This window comes from Carcharhinus amblyrhynchos, chromosome 11 (assembly GCF_965287045.1).
Source record: "Carcharhinus amblyrhynchos chromosome 11, sCarAmb.v2.hapA, whole genome shotgun sequence".
Taxonomy (NCBI): domain Eukaryota; kingdom Metazoa; phylum Chordata; class Chondrichthyes; order Carcharhiniformes; family Carcharhinidae; genus Carcharhinus; species Carcharhinus amblyrhynchos.
In genome coordinates, this window is record NC_137334.1 from 61809260 (window position 1) to 61833758 (window position 24499).

The 24499-nt window shown below is 41.4% G+C and overlaps 1 protein-coding gene across 2 annotated transcripts in view; it reads right to left on the minus strand.

The window, feature by feature from the left end:
• znf148 (zinc finger protein 148) overlaps window positions 1-24499 on the minus strand; it is a 54132-nt gene that overhangs the window by 18572 nt on the left and 11061 nt on the right. The window contains exons 2-6 of one of the 2 annotated variants that reach the window (XM_080199239.1): window positions 15956-16026; window positions 14457-14582; window positions 9019-9367; window positions 5375-5500; window positions 1041-1164 (exon numbers count right to left, since the gene is read on the minus strand). In XM_080199239.1, coding sequence (XP_080055365.1) covers window positions 1041-1164; window positions 5375-5500; window positions 9019-9345 — 577 coding nt within the window. In that variant the 5' untranslated portion in view covers window positions 9346-9367; window positions 14457-14582; window positions 15956-16026. The remainder of the gene's footprint in view (window positions 1-1040; window positions 1165-5374; window positions 5501-9018; window positions 9368-14456; window positions 14583-15955; window positions 16027-24499) is intronic. The other variant, XM_080199240.1, reaches the window with a different exon arrangement.

The window sequence follows — 24499 nt, forward strand, 5'->3', positions numbered from 1 at the left end:
TTATGGATGGTGGACAAGTTTCGAAAAATCAGATGAGTTACTTGCAACAATATTCCCAGCCTCTGACCTGCTCTTGTAGCCACAATGTTTATATGGCTGGTCCAGTTCAGTTTCTGGTCAATAGTAACTCTCAGGATATTGATCGAAGGAGTTCAGTGACAGCAATGCAGGGGGGAGATGGTTAGAGTCTCCCTGTTGAAGAAGGTAACTGCTTGGCATTTGTGTGGCAGAATGTTACTTGTCACTTGCCAAACAAAGTCTGAATGTTGTCCAAGGCTTGTTACATAAGGATATGGATTGCTTTAATGTCTGATGAGTCACATGCATGTTTTCCAGCAGTGGAGGTGCCTCACCATTGGCCTCCGGTGGGATCTTCCTGACCCATGGACGTCTATGCCGTCTTATGTGACTCGCCTATTCTGCCACCAGGGATTGCCTTCGGCAGGAATGGGAATCCCACTGGCAGAAAGGGCCATAAACTCCAACCCAATGGGTTCACTCTTTCCAATATTTAATTTCTCCTCATCTGATTTGACAATTTAGAGACAGTGGAAGGGTAATGGTGAGGTGGAGCTGGTGCTGTCAGCAGCATATATATGGAAACCAAGGCTGTGTCTTCAGATGATATCACGGAGGGGCAACATGCAGATAAGAAACACAAGGGGACTAAGTAGAGATTATTGGAAGGCATCAGAGGTAACAGTGTAGAAAGAGAAGCCATTGCAGCTGAGAATCTCGGAATACAATTAAATAGCTAAGAATGGAACCAATACACACAGCAAGAAGACAGTATTGAGCAGCGGAGGATGGAGTTGTCAACTGTATCAATAGCCACAGAAAGGTTGAGAAGAACAAGGAGGAATAGTTTAGCTTTGTCAATCACATTGGATATCATTTGTGACTGGTTACTAAGATTTACATACTGTTGATTGCTATTTTTGATAACTGTTATATTTTCAATCAGTAAAATTCTACCAGGTTTTGTATATTTAAAAAATAGGATCTAATGAACGGGTTTATAGGTGTCAAATGAGGTATACCTGTGTGGATGAAAACGTGTCTTTGTAAGTGGTAGTTGGTACGAAAGGCAGCATTACAGTGTTCACAAATATGAGATTTCAGGCATTTTAGTCCAAGCGATCCATCTTCATTTATCGTTAGAATCTGAAGAGAAATTATGGAGAATCAACATTCAATCTCATTCCAAATAAGATCATATCAATCAATTTACCAAACTGCTTCTCTTAAAGCAAACCAAAGATACCATGCTAAAGCTTGATGTTGATATTAAATTGTAACATATAGCTGAACGTAACTAAACTTTTTTAGTGTTTGGTAAAACGTAATTTACAAATTTAAACTGACTTTCTACACAGACTATAGCCGGGATTCTCCAATCTCAATCGCCACTACTGCCAGCGAGAACAGAGAATTTGGTGCTTAGCCAAAACTCCCTTTACTGCAACCAGGCAGGAGAAACGCGGCTGTAAGTGAGGTCAGGGAATTCTGGCCTATATCACAGAGAATTAGAGCACCTGATGCTGAAATTTAAAATTTGGCAAAGAAAAAGTTTTGTACCACTAATGTACTGAACATTCAACAAATATTCAAAATTAAAAATTCACTCTTATACAACATGGTTCATTTCAAAGCTCTTTAATATAAGTTATTTTGTTTCTTAACCCGTTTTTCTCTCCCGGCTTCTGCTGAAGGTGCTGTGCAAAGGTGAGTAATTTGCCCATAGGTGTCAGCAGGATTTTATCCATGTGATCATTCTTCAAGTATATGCTTCAATGGTGTCAAAACAATCACAAGGGTAATGCAAGTGAATCTGATCTTCCCCTAGTTCAATGTCCACATGTGTGCACACATGATGGCCACAGATAATGACCAGGAACTGGAACCCTTGCTCAGTTTTCTGTTTCTTCATTGAGGAATGCTGTAGCCAACCATAGCACCTTACTGCTTTTCATTTTCCAAATGAACATCCTCCCTCGATACTTCCTCATTGTCTCTCTGAGGAAGTTATGGTCCAATCAGCAGCATTTATTCCACTGGGGGAGGTGGGGTTTACACTGAAGTTAGAAGTGTTTTTTCTCTAACTCTTTTAGAGTAACTACAAGTGTAAAATTAGCAGAACCATCCAAAGTTAGTGATTAGAATTGCTTTGTCAGATAGTTCCCAGCACAGTGCAATTGTCCAGGAGAAGTTAGCCCTTCTGGACAACTGCCAACTAAACCCTTACCTGGGAACTTCAGAGAGGCATCCTCAACCCTGAAACCATTCTCAGAAATCTTTTCTGCACACACTCCAATGCCTTCACATTCTTCCTGAAGCATAATGCCCAGAATTGGACACACTACTCCAGCTGAGGGCAGTCCAATGTTTTATAAACTGCACTGTAACTGCCTTGCGTTTCTACAGGATCCTGTATGCCTTATACTGCTCTCTTGAGCTGCTCTGCCACCTGCCAATGATTTGTGTACATATACCTCTGTTCCTGCAGCTCCTTTAGAATTGTAACCTTTAGTTTGTGTTGCATTTTCTTTGTCTTGCTAGCAAAATATTTCACTTAAAACTTCTCTGCCTTCAATTTTATTTGCCACATATCCAACCATTCCACTAACCTGTTTGTGACCGATTAACATCTTTCACTTTCTTCTCCACATTTCACAATACTTACAAGTTTTGGGTCACCAGCAAATTTTGAAAGTGTTCCCTATGCACCAAACTTTAGGATCACTTATGGGTCACTACTGTCATTACAGTAGCCTTAAAGCTTGGCTGTCATGACAACAGATGTCACGTATTTCCAAAAGGTATTTGATAAGGTGCATACAAAAGATTACTGCACAGGAGTTCATGAAGTTTACAGCGATATATTAAAATGATTAGAGGATTTGCTAACTTACAAGAAACAGAGTCAGGATAGATAGGTCATTTTCAGGTGGGTAAACTATTACCAGCAGAGTGCCATAGGGATCAGTGCTGCTGGACCTCAACTGGTTATATTAGTGACGGATGAAGGGACAGATTGTATTGTCGACAAACTTGATACAAAGATAGGAAAGCTAGTTGAAGAGGATACAATGAATCTAGAATGAGATGTAGATAACTGGGCAAAAAATTATCAGGTGGAAAATGAGAGGTTTTTCAAACTTGTTACGCCACAGTGATCAGCGCTGGAAGCTCTACTGTTCACAATTTATAAAATTGACTTGGATGAAGAGGTTGAAGAGATGGTTGCTAAATTTAATGATGACACAAAGAAAGGTAAGAAAGAGAATCCAAGGAGGCTATAAAGGGACACAGATAGGTTAAGTGAGTGGGCAAAGGTCTGACAATTGAGATACAATGTGGGAAATGTAAAATTGTCTATTTTGGCAGGAAGAATAAAAAGAAACATATTATCTAAATGGTGAGTGCCTGCAGAGCTCTGAGGTGCAGGTGGATCTGGGTGTCCTACTGCATAAATAACAAAAGGCTAGTATGCAGATACAGCAAGTAATTGGGAAAGCTACAAGAATGTTATCACTTATCGCAAGGGGATTTGAATACAAGGTTATGTTTCAGTTGTACAGGACACTAGTGAGACCATATTTGGTGTACTGTGTGCAGTATTGGTCATGTTATTTAAGGAAGGATGTAAATGCTTTGGAAGCAGTTCAATTATCTGAAATGGGTCGTTCATCCATGAGGAAAGATTGGGCAGGTTAAGCTTATATCTGATATAGTTTAGAAGAGTAAGAGGCAACTTGATTGAACCATACAAGATCCTGAGGGGTCTTGGCAGGGTGGATATAGAGAGGCAGGGTGGATATAGACAGGATGCTTCCTCATGGGAGAATCAAGAACTACGAGTCATTGTTTAAAAATGTAGGGGTCACCCCTTTAAAACCAGAAGAAATTAAATTTTCTCACTCAGAGGATCACAAGTCTTTGGAACTTTCTTCTTGAAATGATGTGGAAGCAAGGTCTTTGAATATTTAATTTATGGCAGAGGTGGAGAGATATTTGGTATGCGAGGGGTGATCAAGGCTAGGTGAGATGTTGATATGAGTTTATTATCAGATCAGCTATGATCTCATGAGATGGTGGACAGGCTCAAGGGGCTGAACAGCTCCTTGTATGTCTGTTGCAGGAAGAATAGAAATTCAGATTATTTAAAGGGAGAGCAATTGCAGAATTCTGCAGTACAGAAGGATCTGGGTGGCCTTTAACATAAATCAGCACACATTTACAGAAGGTAATTAGGAAGCCAAATGGAATGTTACCCTTAATTGCAAGGGAGATTACAAACGTAAAGAAGTCTTGTTACAACTTTACATAACATTGGTGAGACCATTGTGGAGCACAACATAATAGTTTTGGTCTTCTTACTCATGGAATGGCATACCTGCATTGGAAGCAATTCAGAGAGGGGCCACTTGGTTGATTCCTGAGATGTTAAAGCACTATCCTATAAGGAAAGGCTGAGTCTACACTCACTGGAGTTTAGAAGAATGAAACATGATGTTATTGAAACATGATGTTATAGGTGCTGAGGATGTTTCCCTTCATGGGAGAATCTAGAATTGGGAAGCATGGTTTAAAAAATAAGTCGTCTCCCATTTATGGCTGAGATAAGGTATTTCTTCTCCCAGGTCTTTAGTCTTTGGAATTCCTTTCCATAGAAGGCAGTGAAAGCTGGGTTATTCAATATATTCCAGGCAGTGAGTTAGGCATATTTTTGATTCAGAAGGGAGTCAATTGTTATGGGGAGAGACAAGAAAGTGGAGTCAAGGCCACAATCAGAGCAGCTATGATCTCACTGAGAGGCAGAGCAGGCTTGACAGGCTGAATGAATTAACTCCCTTTACTGATGCTGGGTCAACATCTTGGAACTCCCTTCCTAAACAGCACTGTGGGTGTACCAGATGGACTGCAGACACTCGAGAAGGTACCACCATCTTCTCGAGGGCAACTGGAGATAGTTAGTAAAAATGCTGGCCTAGCCAGCCACACATGCATCCCATGAAATTTATGTATATATAGTTTTTAAATGGCCTACTCCATTTTATGATCATTAATGTAGATGAAGAAAAAACGGTGGTTCTAATACCTACCCCACCATACTCTAGTCCAGAAAAGCAACCATTCATCGTTACCTCTGTTTCCTCACACTCAGTCAACTTCGCATCCACTGTCCTTTTCGTTCCATTAGATCAGTTTGATCCATTCAACTGTGCTAAATACCCTGGGTTAGACTGACAGCAGTCAAACAACATGAGCCAAGGTGTTCCTGAACCATCTCACATCTTGACCCCTTTTTGTCTGCAGGTGTGGAAAAATAACTGGAAAACGTGCATTCGATACAAAGTGGATTATGATTTACCTTAGAAGGAGAACGTTGCTTCCTTTTCTTTTTCTTTTGCAAATCTATTGGTTCTTTTTGTTGCCCTTTATCTTTCTTCAGTTGTCCAGCTTCTTCGGCATATTGGATTTCCTGTTTTACATTCACCTTTAGAATGACAAAGTGGAATGGAAATCAAATTAATTCAATATTGCAGAGAATCGTGCCATGCTACAAGCACAACAGTGCTGCAAGAGTGGCAGGCATGTGTACCATCTATAAAATGCATTGTAGCAAACTATTAATGCTCACTCGACAAAGATGCGCAGCTAAAATGGGAAATTGTCCCTCAGTGTCAGGGGGATTAGCAGGGTAAATATGTGGGGTTACAGGGATAGGCCCCTGGATGGGATTGTTGTCAGTGCAGGTTCTATGGGCCAAATAGCCCCCTTCTGCACTGTAGGGATTCTATGAAACCTGTGATCTCTCCCACCTAGCAGAACAAGGACAGCAGATGTAAGGGAACACAATCATCTGTAAGCTTCCCTCCAAAAGCCACAAAAAAACCCTAACATGGAACATCCTACCTGCACGGTGAGGGATGTCTGACTGAGAGGAATGCTTTTGGAGTTGGATGAACACAGTGAGTTATAAGGAGGTAAGGAGTCATTAAACTTGCTTTCTGGGAGAGTTTAATTAATTCTTATTTGGAAAGTTAAAAGCTGCATTTTATGCATTCCTGCAACAGGAATCAGCTAAGTCAGCTCTCAACTGAACTTGGCTGGTTGTTCGTACAACTAGTTAAAACCAGTTCTAGGGCCTTGTAAGTTGTGCCTACAAAAACAGAGGCCTCAGAGTGCTGCTCTGCCTGCACGGTGAGTGCTATCTGGCTGAAAGAAGCGCTTTCGGAGTTGGATGAACACAGGGAGTTAGGTGAAACTGGCAGCAGAGGCTACAAGCGAAAGTGCTGATTGTTTTTTTTTACTCTTGGTATTGTAGTTGTACACTATTATAGTGTTTCTGTGTAATTTCTGTAGTTTATAGTTTGAAAAGGGTATACTCGATAGTAACAAGGAGCAGGAAAGAAGGGCCCTAGAAAATAGTATATATTTGAAACAAAATTTCTTTCAAAAGTTTAATTTAAAGGGGTAAAACATGACAAGAGAGCTCCAAGCCATGGTTTGCTCCTCTTGCTCCATGTGACAGGCTGGGGACAGTTCCAGTCCCCTGGGTCGGCACGTGTGCAGGAAGTGTCTCCAGCTACAGCTCCTGGAAGCTCGAGTTTCAGAGCCAGAATGGCAGCTGGAGACACTATGGAGCATCTGAGAGTCATGGATAGCACGTACAGAGAGTTGGTCACACCATAGGTTCAGACTCCACAGGCAGAGAGAATGGGTGACTGGTCAGAGCAACAGATAGGCAGGTAGTGCAGGAATCTCCTGTGACCATTGCCCTGCAAAAACAGATATAGGGCTTTGGATACTGTTGAGAGGAATGACCTCTCTAGGGAAAGCAGCAACTGCCAAATTCGTTGCACCATGTTTGGTTCTGCTGCAGAGAGGAAAGGTAAAAAGTATGCCAGTGCAATAGTTATAGAGGATTCAACTGTAAGAGGAATAGACAGGTGTTTCTGTGGCCGCAAGTGAGACTCCAGGATGGTATGTTGCCTCCCTGGTACAAGGGTCAAGGATATCTCAGAGCGGCTGCAGGACACGTTGAAGGGTGAAGGCGAACAACCAGTGGTCGTAGCATATGTTGATACAAGCAATATAGGTTAAAAAAAGGGATGAGGTCCTAAAAGCAGAATACAGGCAGCTAGGAAGAAAGTTAAGAGAATGGACCTCAAAGGTAATGATCTCAGGATTACTACCAGTGCCACCTGCTAGTCAGTAGAAATGAGAGGATATATTGGCTAAATACGTGGCTGAAGAGGTGACGTCAGGAGGAAAGTTTCAGACTCCTGGGGCATTGGGACCTGTATAAATTGAGACGGGTTACAACTTGGGACTGATGTCCTAGGGAGAGTGTTTGCTAGAGCAGATAGAGAGGGTTTAAACTAATATGCTAGGGTGGTGGGAACCTAGATAAGGAGTGCGAGAAGGAGGGAGCGAGGACAAAATGTGGAGAGAAGGTTCCAACTACATCAAAAATCAGGAAAAAAATTGAAAGGAACAAGAACTCAGGAGATGTTATTAATGGAAGTGTTAGAATTCAAAAAGGTGGTAGAAAAACTAACAAAGGTACTTCATCTGAATGCTCGCAGCATTCAAAACAAGATAAATGAGTTGACAGCACACATCATTGCGAACGAGTGTAATTTGGTGGCCATTACAGAGACATGGTTGCAGGATGGTCACAACTGGGAGTTGAATATCCAGGGGTATCAAACTGTTCAGAGGGACCGACAGGAAGCTAAGGGAGGTGGTGTAGCTCTAATATTTAAGGGTGATGTCAGGGCGGTAGCGAGAGATGATATAGGTTCTACGGAAAAAAAAAGTTGAATCCATTTGGATGGAAATTAGAAATCGTATGGAGGAAAAAGTCACTAATAGGCATAGTCAAGAGGCCATCAAATATTGACATCATGATGGGGCAAGAAATAAACAAAGAAATAACTAATGTATGTAAAAATGGTACAGCAGTTATCATGAGGGCTTTTAATCTACATATCAATTGGTCAAACCAGGTTGGTCAAGGCAGCCTTGAGGAGGAGTTCATAGAATGTATCCACAGATCTAAATGGCAACTTAGTATAATATTGCAAACTATCAAAGCAACTGCTATCTAACATAGAACATAAAACATAGAACCCTACAGGGCAGAAACAGGCCCTTCGGCCCATCAAGTCTGCACCAACCACAATCACACCCAGGCCCTATCCCCATATCCCTACACATTTACCTGCTAATCCCTCTAACCTACACATCCCAGGACACTAAGAGGCAATTTTAGCATGGCCAATCAACCTAACCCGCACATCTTTGGACTGTGGGAGGAAAGCCACGCAAACACGAGGAGAATGTGCAAACTCCACACAGAATCGAACCCAGGTCCCTGGAGCTGTGAAGCAGCAGTGCTAACCACAACGCTACCGTGCCGCCCACATACCTTGGAACAGGAGAGAGTAAACCAACAATGTTTCTGGCCAAGAATTAATAATAGTATGTACTACTATATCACAATTATCAAGCAATCTTATAAATGGTTCATGTTAGAAAATGTTCAAAAAATCAGAATCAAACCTGAGAAGCCATGATGTGGAGATGCCAACGTTGGACTGGGGCGGGCACAATAAGAAGTCTCAGGTTGAAGTCTAACAGGTTTATTTGGTATCACAAGCTTTCGAAGCCCTTCTCCTTCATCAGGTAAGTGGAGAGTTGGGTTCACAAATTTAGCCAAAGACTCAGTTGCAAGTTGGGGAAGAGATTACATGACTTTTAACGGAAGATAACATTGAGACTTCTGGTGCCTGGTTTTCTTGTGACTAGGATGGAATTGCTAGGCCAGGTAGTCATGTCCTTTTTTTTGTCCATATTAATGCACATACAAGGCACAGCAATATTTTAAAAGAAACACTGATAGAATCCTTGCTTTCCATTAAGAATATAAAGTTGCCAAACTACCTATTCAGTTTTGCTCTTTAGATGAAATGAAAAAGATAATTTGAGTAAAATGATACCACTTACGTTTAACTCATATGTTAACTCTTGTGGAAGCCTTTCATGCCCATCATTTTCATCCTCATCATTTTTGACCGTTTCCTCATGGATCATTAGCTCATCATGTGAAATCAGTTCCTCCTGTGGGAGAGTACTTCCCTGCAAACCAGCTTCTTGTTGGAGGATTTCTTCATGAGAGATCTCCCTCTCTTCTAACACAGTTTCTTGCGCTCCTATATGTACAGAGGGTTGGTCAGCAACCCCACCCACCACCACTAGCGGTCTGGAAGACTGCATTTCATTTATACTGCCGCATTTAAGAAAAATCCGATCAAGCTTGTCTTCAATATTCATTCTTCAGTAGGATTTTTTTAATCTGAAAAAAAAAACAATATATTATTGTAGATACAAAGTACTGTGACAATTACATATTATAGCAAAAAAAAGATAAGCTTGATACTTGCAACAGGATAGTGTACTTCATTCCACTGCATTTATTACTTCCAAAACCAACAATGACAACTGTTAAGAACAATGTGCGTTAACAACTTGTTCCTTTTTGCATTCATGGATAAGTAAGTGAATCCATTTGTGATGAGGTGGAGATGCCAGCGTTGTACTAAGATGGGTAGAACAAGAAGTGTCTCAACACAAGGTTAAAGTCCAACAGGTTTATTTAGAATCACAAGCTTTCTGAACGCTGCTCTTTCATCTGATGAGACTTCTTACTGGATCCACATGTGAACACAGCACACTATCAGATATGGGGAGAAAGTGGCACAATATAACGTCACTGAACTAGTAATCCTGAGGCCCAGGCGAATGCTCTCGGGACTCAAGGCCACTATGACTGCTGGTGGAATTTAAGTTCAATTAACAAATCTAGAGTTAAAAGCTAGTCTCAGTAATGATGCCCATTGTATCAAACTTCTACAGAAAATATGATAACAAATGAAACTGGACAAATTCTCTGTATAAGCCTAGACACTGTAAGTGACCATGGCCTGTGCCAAAATTGAGAAGCTGTCCCACTGACAAGTCAAACAACAACTAGACAGACATTGGATGCTAACCAAATAATAGTTAAAGACAGGATCCCAGGCACCACCATCGCCAACCCTGGGTGTGTCTTGACTACTGGCAGTAGAGACCCACCAAAAGTGGCAGTATAGTATACAGTAAGATAGGAATTTCCCTGGGACTCCTCACCATTGACTCCAGACCCTGTGAAGTCTCATGGTATCAGCTCAAACAAGTGAAAGAAGTCCTTCTATCGATTCCCCTCCCTTACCCTGCTGATGAATCAGTACCCCCTCAATGTTGAAAACTGCTTTGGAAGAAGCACTGAAAGTGACAAAGAGTACAGAATGTACTCTGGGTAAGAACTTGAACAACCATCACAAGACGTGATTTGGTAGCACCACTACTGACCACGCTGCGCACCCTAAAGGAGTTAGCTAGTCGTCTGGGCTTGGTGGGAGAACCAATTCGGCAAAAATTATTTGATGTCATCCTCACCAATCTAATGTACCAAATGCATCTGCCCATGACAGTATTGGTAGGAGTGACCATTGCACAGTTCTTAGAGAAACAAAGTCCCATCTTCAAATTGACGATACCCTCAATTATGTTGTGTGACAACACCACCTAAATGGAAAAGATTTTGACAGAGCTAGTAACTTAAGACTGGGAACCCACGAGGCAATGTGGCAGAGAAACAACCACAATCTGCAAGAGCAGACAGATCCAACTGGTAATTGACACAGCATCATTCTACTCTTCATCATCAGCAAAGTGCTGAAAGGAGTCGTCAACAATGCCACCAAGTGGCATTTACCCAAACAATAACTTGTTCACTGGTGCTCAGTTTGGGCTCAGCTGGGGCCACTTAGCTCCTGATCTCCTTACAGCCTTGGATAAAAGAGCTGAACTCCAGAGATAAGATTAATATGACCGTCCTGGACATCAAGGCAGCAGTTAACCTAGCGTGGCATCGAGGAGCCTTAGCATAACTAGGGGGAAACTCTTCCCTGGTTGGGAGTCATACCTAGCACAAAGGAAGATGGTTGCAGTTGTTGGTGTTCAATTATCTCAGTCCCAGGACATCACTATAGGGGTCCCTCAGTCACAGGCTCACCATCTTCAGATACTTCATCAATGGCTTTCCCTCCAATGTAAGGTTGGAAGCGGGGATATTCACCTTGCACAATGCTCAGCACCATTCGCGACTCCTCAGGTACTGAAGCAGTTTGCATCCATATGCAGCAACACCTGGACATCATTCAGGTTTGAGCTAATAAATAACATTTGCGCCACACAAATGCCAGGCAATGACCATCTCCAACAAGAAAGAATCTAACCAGCCACAACTATTCTGTCTTCCAGTGTGCTTGCTTCATAGTCCAGCCCCAAGTACTCATTTCATTCCCATCTATCCCAATAAAGTTACTTAATCTTCTTCCATTGCCAGCATCATCATCTCCCTCTCCAATACATTCTCTCAGTAAAGTGCTATTTCATGTCTACATACTGATCTTCAAACAAAAAAATATTAACAGTCCATCACCGTAAACAATCAAGGTTTGGATAAGCCAGAACTTGTCAGTTCAATATCAGCAATACCAAAGGCTCAGAGGCTGCCTGATACCTTCAAACATCCAGACAGACTGATTATACAGGTGCACAGTTTATGTTCTTTCCCAGCCATTGATCACCTCGTCTCACACTCTCAACCGTAAAACTCTTATCTTTCACCACCTTAAATAGTTCAGCTTGGAGACAATCCTCAGTTCATGCACAACATTCTCTTGTTGCATCTCCAACAACTCAATTGCTTAACAAGAACTTTCTAGTCCATTCTTGGAATCCAGTAAGGTTTGTTGTTCCACTGTCTGTGCAAAGTAATCTTCTTCACTTATTGACCACACTTTAATAAATAAAAATCTATTCATTTTCTACTGTTGTCTTCAAAGGCAGAAATTCTCTAGCGGTGATTCAGCACACACATTCCATTTCTGTTCTACATTTATTGGCAGAGGGATTGAACTTTGGAGCCGTGAGGTCATGTTACAACTGTACAAAACTCTGGTGCGGCCGCACATGGAGTACTGCGTACAGTTCTGGTCGCCGCATTATAAGAACGTGGAGGCATTGGAAAGGGTGCAGAGGAGGTTTACCAGGATGTTGCCTGGTATGGTGGGAAGGTCTTATGAGGAAAGGCTGAGGGACTTGAGGTTGTTTTCGTTAGAAAGAAGAAGGTTGAGAGGTGACCTAATTGAGGCATACAAGATGATCAGAGGGTTAGATAGGGTGGATAGTGAGAGCCTTTTTCCTCAGATGGTGACAGCCAACAATGAGGGGACATAGCTTTAAATTAAGGGGTGGTAATTATAGGACGGATGTCAGAGGTAGGTTCTTTACTCAGAGGGTAGTAAGGGTGCGGAATGCCCTGCCTGCAGCAGTTGTGGACTCACCAACTTTAAGGGCATTCAAATGGTCAGTGGATAGGCATGTGGATAACATTGCAATAGTTTAGGTTAGAGGGTCATTGGATTGGTTCCACTGGTCGGCGCAACATTGAGGGCCGAAGGGCCTGTACTGCGCTGTAATGTTCTATTAATTAAAATTATTCTGGAAATCTGCAGATCCTGTCCTACCCTGAGCAAAGTCCCATATATCCAACAGTGCTTGACAACTTTCATTCCCTTTCTACACAGAACAACTTTAAAATCTGCTTCCTCATCCATGGCCTCACTCCAAACTGTCTTTGCAAACACCAGTCATATGTACTAGCCTCTGATGATAATTTAATGTACTCCCACCTCCACTTCACCATTAGAATGAGACTACTGGCTGGCACAGTTGCCTTAGGGCGCCAGAGATCTGGGTTCAATTCCCGGCTTGGGTCACTGTGTGGAGTTTGCACGTTCTCCCTGTGTTGGTGTGGGTTTCCTCCAGGAATTCCGGTTTCCTCCCACGGTCTGAAAGATGTGCTGGTTAGGTGCATCAGCCATGCTAAATTCTCCTTCAGTGTACTCGGACAGATGCTGAAGTCTGGCGACTAGGGGATTTTCACAGTAACTTCATTGCAGTGTTAATGAAAGCCTACTTGTATCACCAATAAATAAAACTTCAAAACAAAATAGGCACCTAATGCCCGAGCAAGTCAATGAGCTCAATGCTCTGTTTGTAGGGTCCCCTCAAGCACCACAGTTACCAATTTTACCAAGTAAAACATTTTTTTTAAAAAAAGAACATTGAGCCACTGTGCCTGGGACCCCAGCAATATTTCAAGTCCCTTCACCTTCCTACATCTTTCATCATCTTCAAGCCCCTCCTCAGAATTTACTGTCTTAACAAGGTTTTTTGGTAATTTCCCCAAAGTATATTCTTATTTTCTGTTTAGTATCCAATTTTTCCCCTGTAGAGCAGCCCTAGGTGTTATATGAACACGGCTACATAAACCTAAGCAGCAGTTTCAAATCAAAAATATTGTAACCCACACTGGCAGCGATGGTTTATGGAGGTTCGGAAGCTTATCTGTCCGCCTTACCACATGCTTGCGGAGTGGTGCCTCTCAATATGGAATCAACTGTCTCTCTGTAATGGACATGCCAATAGTCCATTGTGGACTATGGCTAATTACCTACCTAAGGTAGGCCATTTAAATTCAAATCTCATTTATTCATCCAGGATGTTCATTGTATCTGCTCTACACAAGTTCATATTTCTTATTCACTGATGTTATATGATTTTTATGAGTTTCTTGAGGCTGAATGGATGCAAAAAGGGATGGCCTTTGTACTGCTGCCTCATTGGTGCATAAATCTTACATCCGAATACCAAGATTTGGCAGCATTAGTAGCTTAGTGTGCAATTTAATGGCAACATTAAATTTTATATGACTTGAGATTCCACAGTATGCAACCAAGCAAACTCGATTTCCATTTTTGAACAGTTAACAAGAACAAAGTATATGATTTCAATGAATATTCTGCTCAATAAGATATATTCAATAAAGTGTTGATATATCATGGATGAGATAACAGCATGCAGCTGCAAGTGCAATATGGAAGAACGTTTCAAAGTTTTGATCTTGGCCTCAGTGGGAATGTAGGAAGAGTAGGAAACCTAGTGAACTCCCGCATGTTCAACTCATGCACCAACAAATGTAATGGTTAATTCTGCATCTGACCTTTAATAAAGAAAGGACAAATTTCAGTTCTCAGGTGTAATATCATCTGGATGAATTCCACTGGTCGTCTTGCAAGCATTTTGAACTGATACACATTACAGAGATCCAGATGCAGCAACTCATGTTCTTTAGAAGTCTGGGTTACGTGTCTCAGTTATAGCTGCAGTCTAGAGCTCTTTTAGAGGAATCAAATACCTAGTTATCCAATAAGAAAACAAGCAATTTTCCAAGCATCACAAAGCCACCACAGCTGAATACAATGTTTTCTCACCTCTTGTGAACAAACTTAACACATTTTGAAATGTGTTACAGCACGGTGAGTTCCTAAAGCATCATCGGTTTTGCAAGCTACAGTCCAAGTGCATGCACCGTCTTAGATCAATGAAATGCACTGCAGCTAGTGGAGAAAAATGTTTTCTTGAAAAATTACAAAACTTTCACAAAGGTATTATCACAGAAACAAACTGGCAGCAATCAAGAAATTAGACCAAACTTGCTCTTAATTGGAAATGAGAGTAAAATATATAGCTAATACCTGGAGTGCACAATTTACTAAAAACAAACATTTCAAACACAAGGTATCAGTGCTGGTAACTAGAAGATTTTTTTCATTTTGATCATCTTGTATGAGCAACCAGAGAAAACACGTAATCTATAAGAGCACAATAATACTCATTACAATTGGGTTAAAATTGGACGTGAGTTAACAAGTTACTGATAATAGATCTGTAGTGTTATCTAACAGCAACTTACTGTCACGCCCGAATCAAACTTCAGAACCCAGCTGTCTGAGAACCTACAGGAAAGTCAGTGCACACTGCTTGGAATACAAACAGTAAATGCTGGCAATGCTTAGGTCAGGCAGCACTACATTGCTTGAACCTGTCACCTCACATTATGTTTAGTTTCAATATTGTGCTGTGCTGAATTGAAAGCTCACCTTTTTCTCACCCCATCTATCCTGCATTGCTAGAACATAGAACATAACAGCACAGTACAGGCCCTTCAGCCCTCGATGTTGTGCCGACCCGTGGAACCAATCTAATGGCCCTCTAACCTACACTATTCCAATATCATCCATATGTCTATCCAATGACCATTTGAATGCCCTTAAAGTTGGCAAATCTACTCCTGCTGCAGGAAGGGCATTCCACACCCTTACTACCCTCTGAGTAAAATAACTCCAATCCCTTCCCATCCATGATGCTTCTTCCCAGCCAGCTTCTAAATCATTCTCTGCTCTTCTTCTGTATACTTCTGATCTCTAGCCACTTGAGCCTGTCTCCGCTCATTTCTCAGTGTTAGCTCCAAACTTCCCCCTGTACACTTTTCTTCCTATAACCAGCCTGTTCTTGTACCTCCTTCACCCCAGGCAACCCTCTCCTCCAGGCCACGCCATCCCACCTTCACATCTACTCAGTTCTATTTCTACAGTAAAGATAGTTTCTTAATATTAAGCCTGGAAACTGTTTATTTTTTAAAGGATTTATATGCTTTCTGACAAAACAGACAGTTGACATTCACCATCTAGACTCACATATGAGGAACAGCCAGTTGGCTAAAGTACCCAAGGATGGCATAAGCTGGTGAAACAACAGGGGGAGGAAAAGGTAACTATTACAGATTATGAAACATCACATCTCTGCCATAAAATAATCTGTAATTCACAAATGGCATACAAGACATCTGAAATGTACCCTTGCAATTTTCCAATTCATATAAAATATTTCTATTTTGTTTTGTAATTTAGTGAAACGGGATCTTGCTTACCAATTTGATGCATTGCAAACTTTCCTCCATTGTCACTCAGAACTAGGGTCAGTACATCACATCAGTGCTCCCTGTTGGGGTAACAGCAATCAGAAGTTAGTAAGTCGTGCCGTTCCATTTTGCTCCAAAGTGACATTTGAAATATTCAGATAATTTTCTTTGCACCCTATGGCCAGTGAGCAAGTTGTTAAGGATGGAAAAGGAATAATGCAAATGCTGGAATTCTGAAATAAGGCCAGAAAATACGCCACAGGAAAGACAGCACCTGTGCACAGAAAGGGAAATGTTAATCTATTTCTCTCTCCAGAGATGCTGCCTGACCTGCTGAGTATTTCCAGCACTTCCTGTCCTTGTTTCAGCTGTTAAGAATGCTCTTCCTCACATGGCAGTTCTGCAAGTTAGTTTACTGTCTAGTCATTCATTCCCCACTGTTTGCACATCTTTATATATCCAAATTGATCACTTGAAGTAACATTCCTATGTTATTCATACTGGTTAATTCAATTATTTAATTGCAAAGTAACTTCAAATTATTGGTAGCATAGGGACTTGATTATTTTTAGTTATTCGCTGTTAATGAAAAGCTTTGATAAATTTTACTTTCTACTCATCAATCCTCTAACGTGGTACACACACAGAGTTGAGTTTAAGCTTATTTATTAGTGTCAGAAGGCTTACATTAATGCTGCAATGAAGTTACTGTGAAAATCCCCCAATCACAAACTCTGGTGCCTGTTAGGTACATCGATACAGAATTTAGCATGGTCAATGCAACTAACCAGCTAGTCTTTTGGACTGTGGGAGAAAAATCAAGCAGAAACAGGGAGAATATGTAGACTCCGCACAGACAGTGACCCAAGCTGGGAATCAAACCCAGGCCCCTGGAGCTGTGAAGCAGGCAACAGTGCTAACCACTGTGCCACAGTGTTTCAGATTAAACTGGGCAAGAGGTAACACAAATAACTAGACTGGGGAAGAGGTCAGTGAAAACATTGTAGGTTTAAACGGGGTTTGTGGGGAGTAAATCGGGACGAGCGAGGTAGGGGAAATGAGCATATTTGGGTTAGAGGGAGTTAGAAGTTTGAGAAAAGGAAACTGCAGGGAGATCAGATATGAAGGAAATTGCTGCACCGTTGGGAACAGTGATGCCGTGAAATGCAAAAAGTAAAGAAGAAAATATTATTTTACATGTAAAGTTGTCAGCACTGAACATGCCAATCAGAACAGCTTCATTGACAGTAATTCAATAAGCATTTGGAAGCACACATTCTGGAACTGAAGCATATTAATAACAGCTGACCAGTTATTTTCCTGTCTTTGAAAATAATCATTTCAAAACAAGATCAAACAGAATTGTGGAAACTTAAGTTTATTTGTAGTTCTTAAAAAAAGCTGGAAGAAGTGAAAGGGAGGGAAGCAGATTTAGGTGTGGGAAGTGGGACAGTGAGGAACTAAAAAGTAAAGTTTATTAATTACAGGTAGGCTTACATTGACACTGCCATAAAGTTACTGCGAAAATCCCCTAGTTGCTATACTCAGCTGCCTGTTCGGGTACACTGACAGAGAATTTAGCATGACCAACGCACCTAACCAGCACGTCTTTGGAGTGTGGGAAGAAACCACAGCATCTGGAGGAAACCCACGCAGACACAGGGAGAATGTGCAAATTCCACATAGACAATGACCCAAGCTGGGAATCGAACCTAGGTCCCTGGCACTTAGACAGCAGTGCTAACCACTGTGCTGCCATGCCACTAGGGAACATGGGCTGTCTCAGTGTTGAAGAGGGTATATACTTGGCTGGATTGATAAAACACACTGGGTGAAGCTAACGTACTTAGTATGTGAGGGGGCATTGTAGATACTTTGTTTGGAATAGTCTGGTTTCCAATTCATAGGGGAAATAGAGTCAATGTTGTAGCCTACATTGAGCCCAAATCCAATTGCCTGTTCAATGCAGGGGCAAGGATATTCTTCCAATGTTGAATCAGCAAATTTCGTATGAAATCAAACATTATCTTTTCCCACTGGAATGTTGCTGTCTTTTTCAAAACCTAACCTGCCGGTCAGATGATTATGAGCTGCAAAGCCAACTTTAGCAGGTCAGAAACAATCTCTACTTGGGAGGGAGGAATGGCCTTCATACTGTAAAACAGATTCAATAATGGCAAGAACAGAGATAACAGCTGGCCAAGAGTCAGACTGTGGGGGGAGTGGGAGAAGAATTCAGGGCCCCTAAGAGGGAACAAATGGATTTGTAATAAAAGTAGAAAAGTATGGAAATACTCAGCAGATCTGGCAGCATCTGTATACAGAGAAACACAGTTAACATTTCAGGGCAGTGATCTATCAGCAAAACCCTGAAAGTTGCACAAATAACAGAAATTTGTCCTTCTCCAATTCTGGCTTCATGAGCACTCCTGATTTTAATTGCTCTGCTTTTAAAGATGCTACACAAGTGGTTACCGCATCTCCAATACAAACATGCAACCACCTCCTCTTGATGTTCAATGGCAATATCGTTACTGAATTCCCTCAAAGTCAACATCCAGGGGATTACCATTGACCAGAAAACCTTTCTGAACCAAATGCATAAATCCTTTAACTAAAAAAGGTGGACATGTTACAGCAAGTAATTAACCTCCTAACCACCCAAGGTCTTTCCACAAAGAAAAAGGCACATCAGGAGTGTGATGGCATTCTCACCACTTGTCTGGAGGAACCATGGAGCTTACAACACAGTCAGCCATCAAACCTAGTGCCATCTCTCTGAAAGATGCAGCTTAGTCCTACATACCCCAGTTTTTTTCCCATAATTCTGCAAATTATTCCTCTGATCTCACTTCCCCATCCACATTTCCCGAGCCCACCCCAATCCCCCAACTCCAACCACATGCGATAGCATCCAGGAAAATTAAGCCTAAATGATTGGTATTCCATCCATCGAACAAACATTTACTCCACTCACGTTGCTACAGTGTGCACAAATCTACATGATACACTGCAGTGACATGCCAAGTCTTCAACAGCACCTTCCAAACATACAAGCTCTATTGTCCAGAAGAACATGGGCATCAGACCAAACCAGCTGAAAGTTCCTCTCCAACTAACACACCAAATACATTTGCAGTTCCTTCATCATTACCGGTCAAAATCCTAGAACTCCCTCCTTAACACCACTGAGAATGTGCCTCACCATAAGGACCTTGACAGGTTGAAAAGGCAGTTTTGAGGGAAAAAGGCAATTGGCAGTAAATGCTGGCTTAGCCAGCAATACCCCACATTCCAGGAACAAACAAACTTGGTTTGTATTCCCTTAAGATTATGGGTTGATCTGATCAAGATGTTTAAAATGCTAAGGGGATTTTAGAGAAGTATTACTTCCTCTGATGGGGGAAATCAAGAACACTTTTTTTCGCTACGCAAAAAGGTGACAGAAATTTGGAAGTCTCTTCTCCAAAGGCTGGGGAGGCTTGGCTAATTGAAACCTTCAAGGCTGAGAAGGGTAAAGATATCTTGATATGGAACAAAATGCAGGAAAAGTAGAGGTGCAGTCATTTATGATCCAACCAAACTCTGTAGCCAGTCAAAGAGTTGAGAGTGTTCTGTAAAACAGGATTGCTTCTTCAACATACATACTTCTGGTTAGTTAACAAAAAATATTTTCTTTCTTTACAATAGGGGTGAGCGGGACCAAAGACAAAGTGCTCTGAAAATTAGTGATCAAAGACAAAATGGTCCAAACTATTTTTGTGACGTGGAACCGTGTAATTATAGCACTTAAGATCTGCAATGAGATGCAAGTATTTCCAGGCCACTTCAAATGAACAGAATTATTAGACTTCAAGTGAGTAAGAAATATAAGCTTTCCTTTTGTTTAGCTTCTATTGCCATCAAAAGAGACAGGCGGCACAGTAGCATAATGGTTAGTATTCCTGCTTCACAGCTCCAGGGACCTGGGTTCGATTCCCAGCTTGGGTCACTGTCTGTGTGGAGTTTGCACATTCTCCTCGTGTCTGCATGGGTTTCCTCCCGGTACTCCAGTTTCCTCCCTCAGTCCGAAGATGCGTGGACTAGGTTGATTGGCCATGCTAAAATTGCCCCTTTGTGTCCTGAGATGCATAGGTTAGAGGGATGAGCGGGTAAAACATGTAGGGACATGGGGGTAGGGCCTGGGTGTGATTGTGGTCGGTGCAGACTTGATGGGCCAAATGGCCTCATTCTGCACTATAGGATTTCTATGAGGCCAATGAATGCAGTTGTATATAATTAAAATTTGTAATTTTTTGTTCCTCATTCATGGGACAAGGGCATTGTTAACTGGCCAGCATTTCTTACCCATCCCTTGTTGCCCTTGGAGGGCAATTAAGAGTCAACCAGATTGCTGTGGCTCTGGAGTCACATGTAGGCCAGACCAGGTAAGGATGGCAGATTTCCTTCCCTAAAGGACATTAGTGAACCAGATGGGTTTTTCTGACAATTGACAATGGTTTCATGGTCATCAGCAGCTTCTTAATTCCAGATATTTTTTATTGAATTCATATTCCATGATCTGCCATGGCAGGATTCAAACACAGGTCCTCAGAACATTAGCAGAGTTTCTGGATTAACAGTCTAGCAATAACACCAGTAGGTCCTCACCTCCCTATGCGACCTTAGCATTTAGTGCAGTTTGCACATATAGTATAGAATGAAGTCCATACCAACAACTAAACATGACTTTGCAGCCTTCCAAAAACAACAAACTGCACTGGGATCCCACAGGTCAGTGTGACTGAAGACCAACTGCGGTTGACTACAGTCAATGAAGACTTGGACTCTGCTGCTCCACCTCCCCCAACCCCCTCTCAACATCTGCCAAACCCTGTGGCTGCACCAAGCAGCCTGCAGCAGAGCATGTCCCCCCTGTTGGGTGAGTGACAGCAGCTGGGTCTGGGCTGGTGCATGGCTGGCTGATAGCAGATGGTCTTCTGGTTCCGGTGCAAGCCGCAATGGGGTTCCCCACTCTGGAGCTGACGGTTTGTGCACCGCACAGCCTGGACTTCAGGAATCAGCACAGGATCGATGTCCAACACACCAAATGAAAATGACAGAGAGGTAGATGTCAGAATTCAATAGTTGAATTGTCAGAAATCCATCAAACAGAAGGAATGCCTCATCTTTGTTTATTTCATTTACTGGTGTCACAAGTAGGCTAACATTAATACTGCAATGATGTTGCTGTGAAAATCCCCTTGTCGCCACACTCCAGCGCCTGTTCAGCTGCACTGAGGGAGAATTTAGTGTGGCCAATGCACCTAACCAGCACTGTTTATAGTTCATTAACACCATACGAGATGAAAGTTCATGAAATAGTGCGTCATACAAGGAATAAGATTATTCTGGATATGCAACATTATATGGAGGAGGGAAAGATTTCCAAAGAGAATGTTTTGGTAGCTAACCATTAGGAAACTTGTTAAATTTGAAATCCAAGACGATCCTATTTTCCCTCTCGCAATCTAGCATTATGACAAAAGCAATGGATATTTTAAATTAAAGATGGTTTCAAGAAGTAAAAACATCACGGCTAAATTTTCTAATCGTCACCTGTGTATTTTTGAAAGTTGCAAAGTTTGACAATCATTATCAAAGTTTGACAATCCTTTCATCTGAATGCCATACATCAATAAAAAGTACCACAACTGTTCACTCTGCACTGAGAGCTGTCAAGCACTCACCCTACAATTTAGTTAAGTTTATAGAACATTGAAAAAAAAATTCTTGGGGACTGCAAGGCTGCAATTATATCTGGAGGTTGCTTGCAGGATTTATGTTTTAACAGGGCTGAAGTTGCAAATGAAAATACATTGTCTTGGCAGTGAAGCACTTTTGATTATATCTGAACCTACTTGCTTAGCAAAGCTGCTGAATAGCACAGTTAGTAGCTCAAGAGATGATAAATGGTTAAAGGGTCCTTCTAAATAAACTGAGGTTTGAACCACCAATGTGGTACGACAAACATCTAGACAAAAAAAAACACTTGGTCAATTGAACCCACTTCTAAAAAATCAAGAAATAAATCCAATATTTTGTTTATAATCTCCAAGAAATTCTTCCTTGGCCCCAAAAGCAACTGAATGAAAAATCTGGGATACAAATCTAGCATTAGTAATTGTGCAATCCACAGTACCACTTAAACATTATCTTGGCTCAGTGGGTAGTGCTTACCCCTTCGCTATACAGTCTCAACCCCAATGACATGTACTAAGCTACTGTTCCAGTGAAATAATGAAGGAACGCTCTACTGCCAGAGTTTCAGGTTCATGTGAAATATTCATTGGTCATAAATGAAGAACACCAATATGTACTCTTATTCTAGGCTGACATTTCCCGCTTAGTAAGTTCCCATTCAAAACCAGATTAACAATTTATTCACTTAATTACTCCTTGTGAGCTATTAATGACACTGAACAGCCTGTAGTGGAGCAGTCACAACACTTTGCCATCATACCCCATAAAGACATTACATTAACGCAAATGATTTTCCCCTCATGCTCAGACAACAACTCTAGGTTTAGGGTCAAAACTATTGAGCATTGAGAAGACGACTGTGGATTGACACTGAGTCAGAGACCCTTTATCAGGGTACAGCAGTGGATGAGAATTAATCCAGTCTTTTTTCTCCCTGGGATTGGGGGTGGGTCTACTGTATGGCTTGCATCTAATATCTCTGAATCCATGGTTCATTTTTCCTTCATATGTCTTTGTTGCAAATGGAGCTCTCATGGTCTTTTACTCCCCATTATTTGGCCATTCTTCCATCTTGTCCATATGTCTACATGGTTTTAGTGATAATCTTTTTAAAATGATAATGATCCTTTGGCTGTTTACAGTTTACATAGTACAGTAACATTCTCTCTGCAATTATTGTGTTATTTTTGTTGCTTCTTTCTCACTCCATCTCAGTTTATCACCCAGCTTCAGGTGGTTCACATCTACAATATCAGAATTTGCCTTTTCTGTTAAGAGACGTTGATCAATCTGCTATACATTACCGACATTTTCTGTTTTTCTTTTTTGCTACCTCGTAACAAACTTAATGAGTCTAAAAGCAAGTTTAAAAATGCAAGGATTAAAGTCCAAGGCAAAAACACAACTGCAGGAAACCTGAAGTAAAAACAGAAAACGTTGGCAATACACAGCAGGTCAGGCCAATCATTAACTTATCTTTTCTTGACAGATGCAAATTAGAAGTTCACTATTTTGGTGTTCAAATTGGAGGAGGTCACTGTCACATTCCCACTATTACCATCAAGTGCCATTAGCTAACATTGCTAAGTTAGGTCAATGAGAGTTTTCTACTTTGTCTTAATAATTGTATCAAATAAACAATCTTTTCTAAACCAGTAGAAAGTTTTCCATTTACTTCCTGATCTCACGGTTGCTAAAACAATTTGCAACTAGCTTTGAACTACAGACTGACATTGATATACAAAAGCGGAAGCACACCATTACTTCAAAGAGCAAGAGGTCAGGAAGACCCAAATACAAATGTTACGTGAACATGACAGACACCATGCGCCAACAAATGTAATCCATTCACACTAAATAAATAGTAGCACCTTTATTTTTATTGCGGGCAATAAATTGTGGTATGGTGGCACTTTAAAATGTGTTCAATCTACTTCTACATTTAGGTTATCAGTATTACTCATAGGGCATAGGTTGCTGTATATGTGGCTCAGTGAACAGTACTGCTTTTAAATCGAGACATCTTTATTTTATAACCAATATGTCTAGCTAGCGAAAAGCTGACATAAACCTATGACAATAGCAACTGGTAATGAAGACCATCAAAATGCCTCTCTCCTCCTCAAGACATGGACATCTATTCTTCAAGTCATATAAACTCACATGCATCAGCTGGCTATTTCTTTGGGCACAATGCAGCAAGCCTATCCTCGTATGACACGCATACTTTCCAGTCAAGGAGGAACGAATAACAGCAGGTAGCCAATGTCTCAGGGGTGCACGTGCACGACGACCCAGAAGACATCCAACAGGTCACTCGCAATTTGTCCCATTTAAGGTGACATGCACCGAACAGGCGCTGTACAACAAAACCAATGAGAGGAATCATTGGTCAGTGTTGGAAATACTGATAGTTGGCCGTGTCCCTGGGCATTCCTTATCACACTGCAAATCACCCAATGTCAACAAAACAAAGGAGATTGCCATCGACTTCAGGAAGTGCAGAGGAGATCATGCCCCTGTCTACATCAATGGGGACAAAGTAGAAAGGGTCGAGGGCTTCATGTTTTTAGGTGTCCAGATCACCAGCAACCTGTCCTGGTTCCCCCCTGCCAACACTATAGTTAAGAAAGCCCACCAAGCCCCCTATTTTCTCATGTCAGCTACAACTCTCCAGATGCACCTTAGAAAGCACTCTTTCTGTTTGTATCACAGCTTGGTATGGGTCCTGCTCTGCCCAAGCCCATAAGAAACTACAAAAGATCATGAATGTAGCCCAATCCATCATGCAAACCAGCCTCCCATCCACCC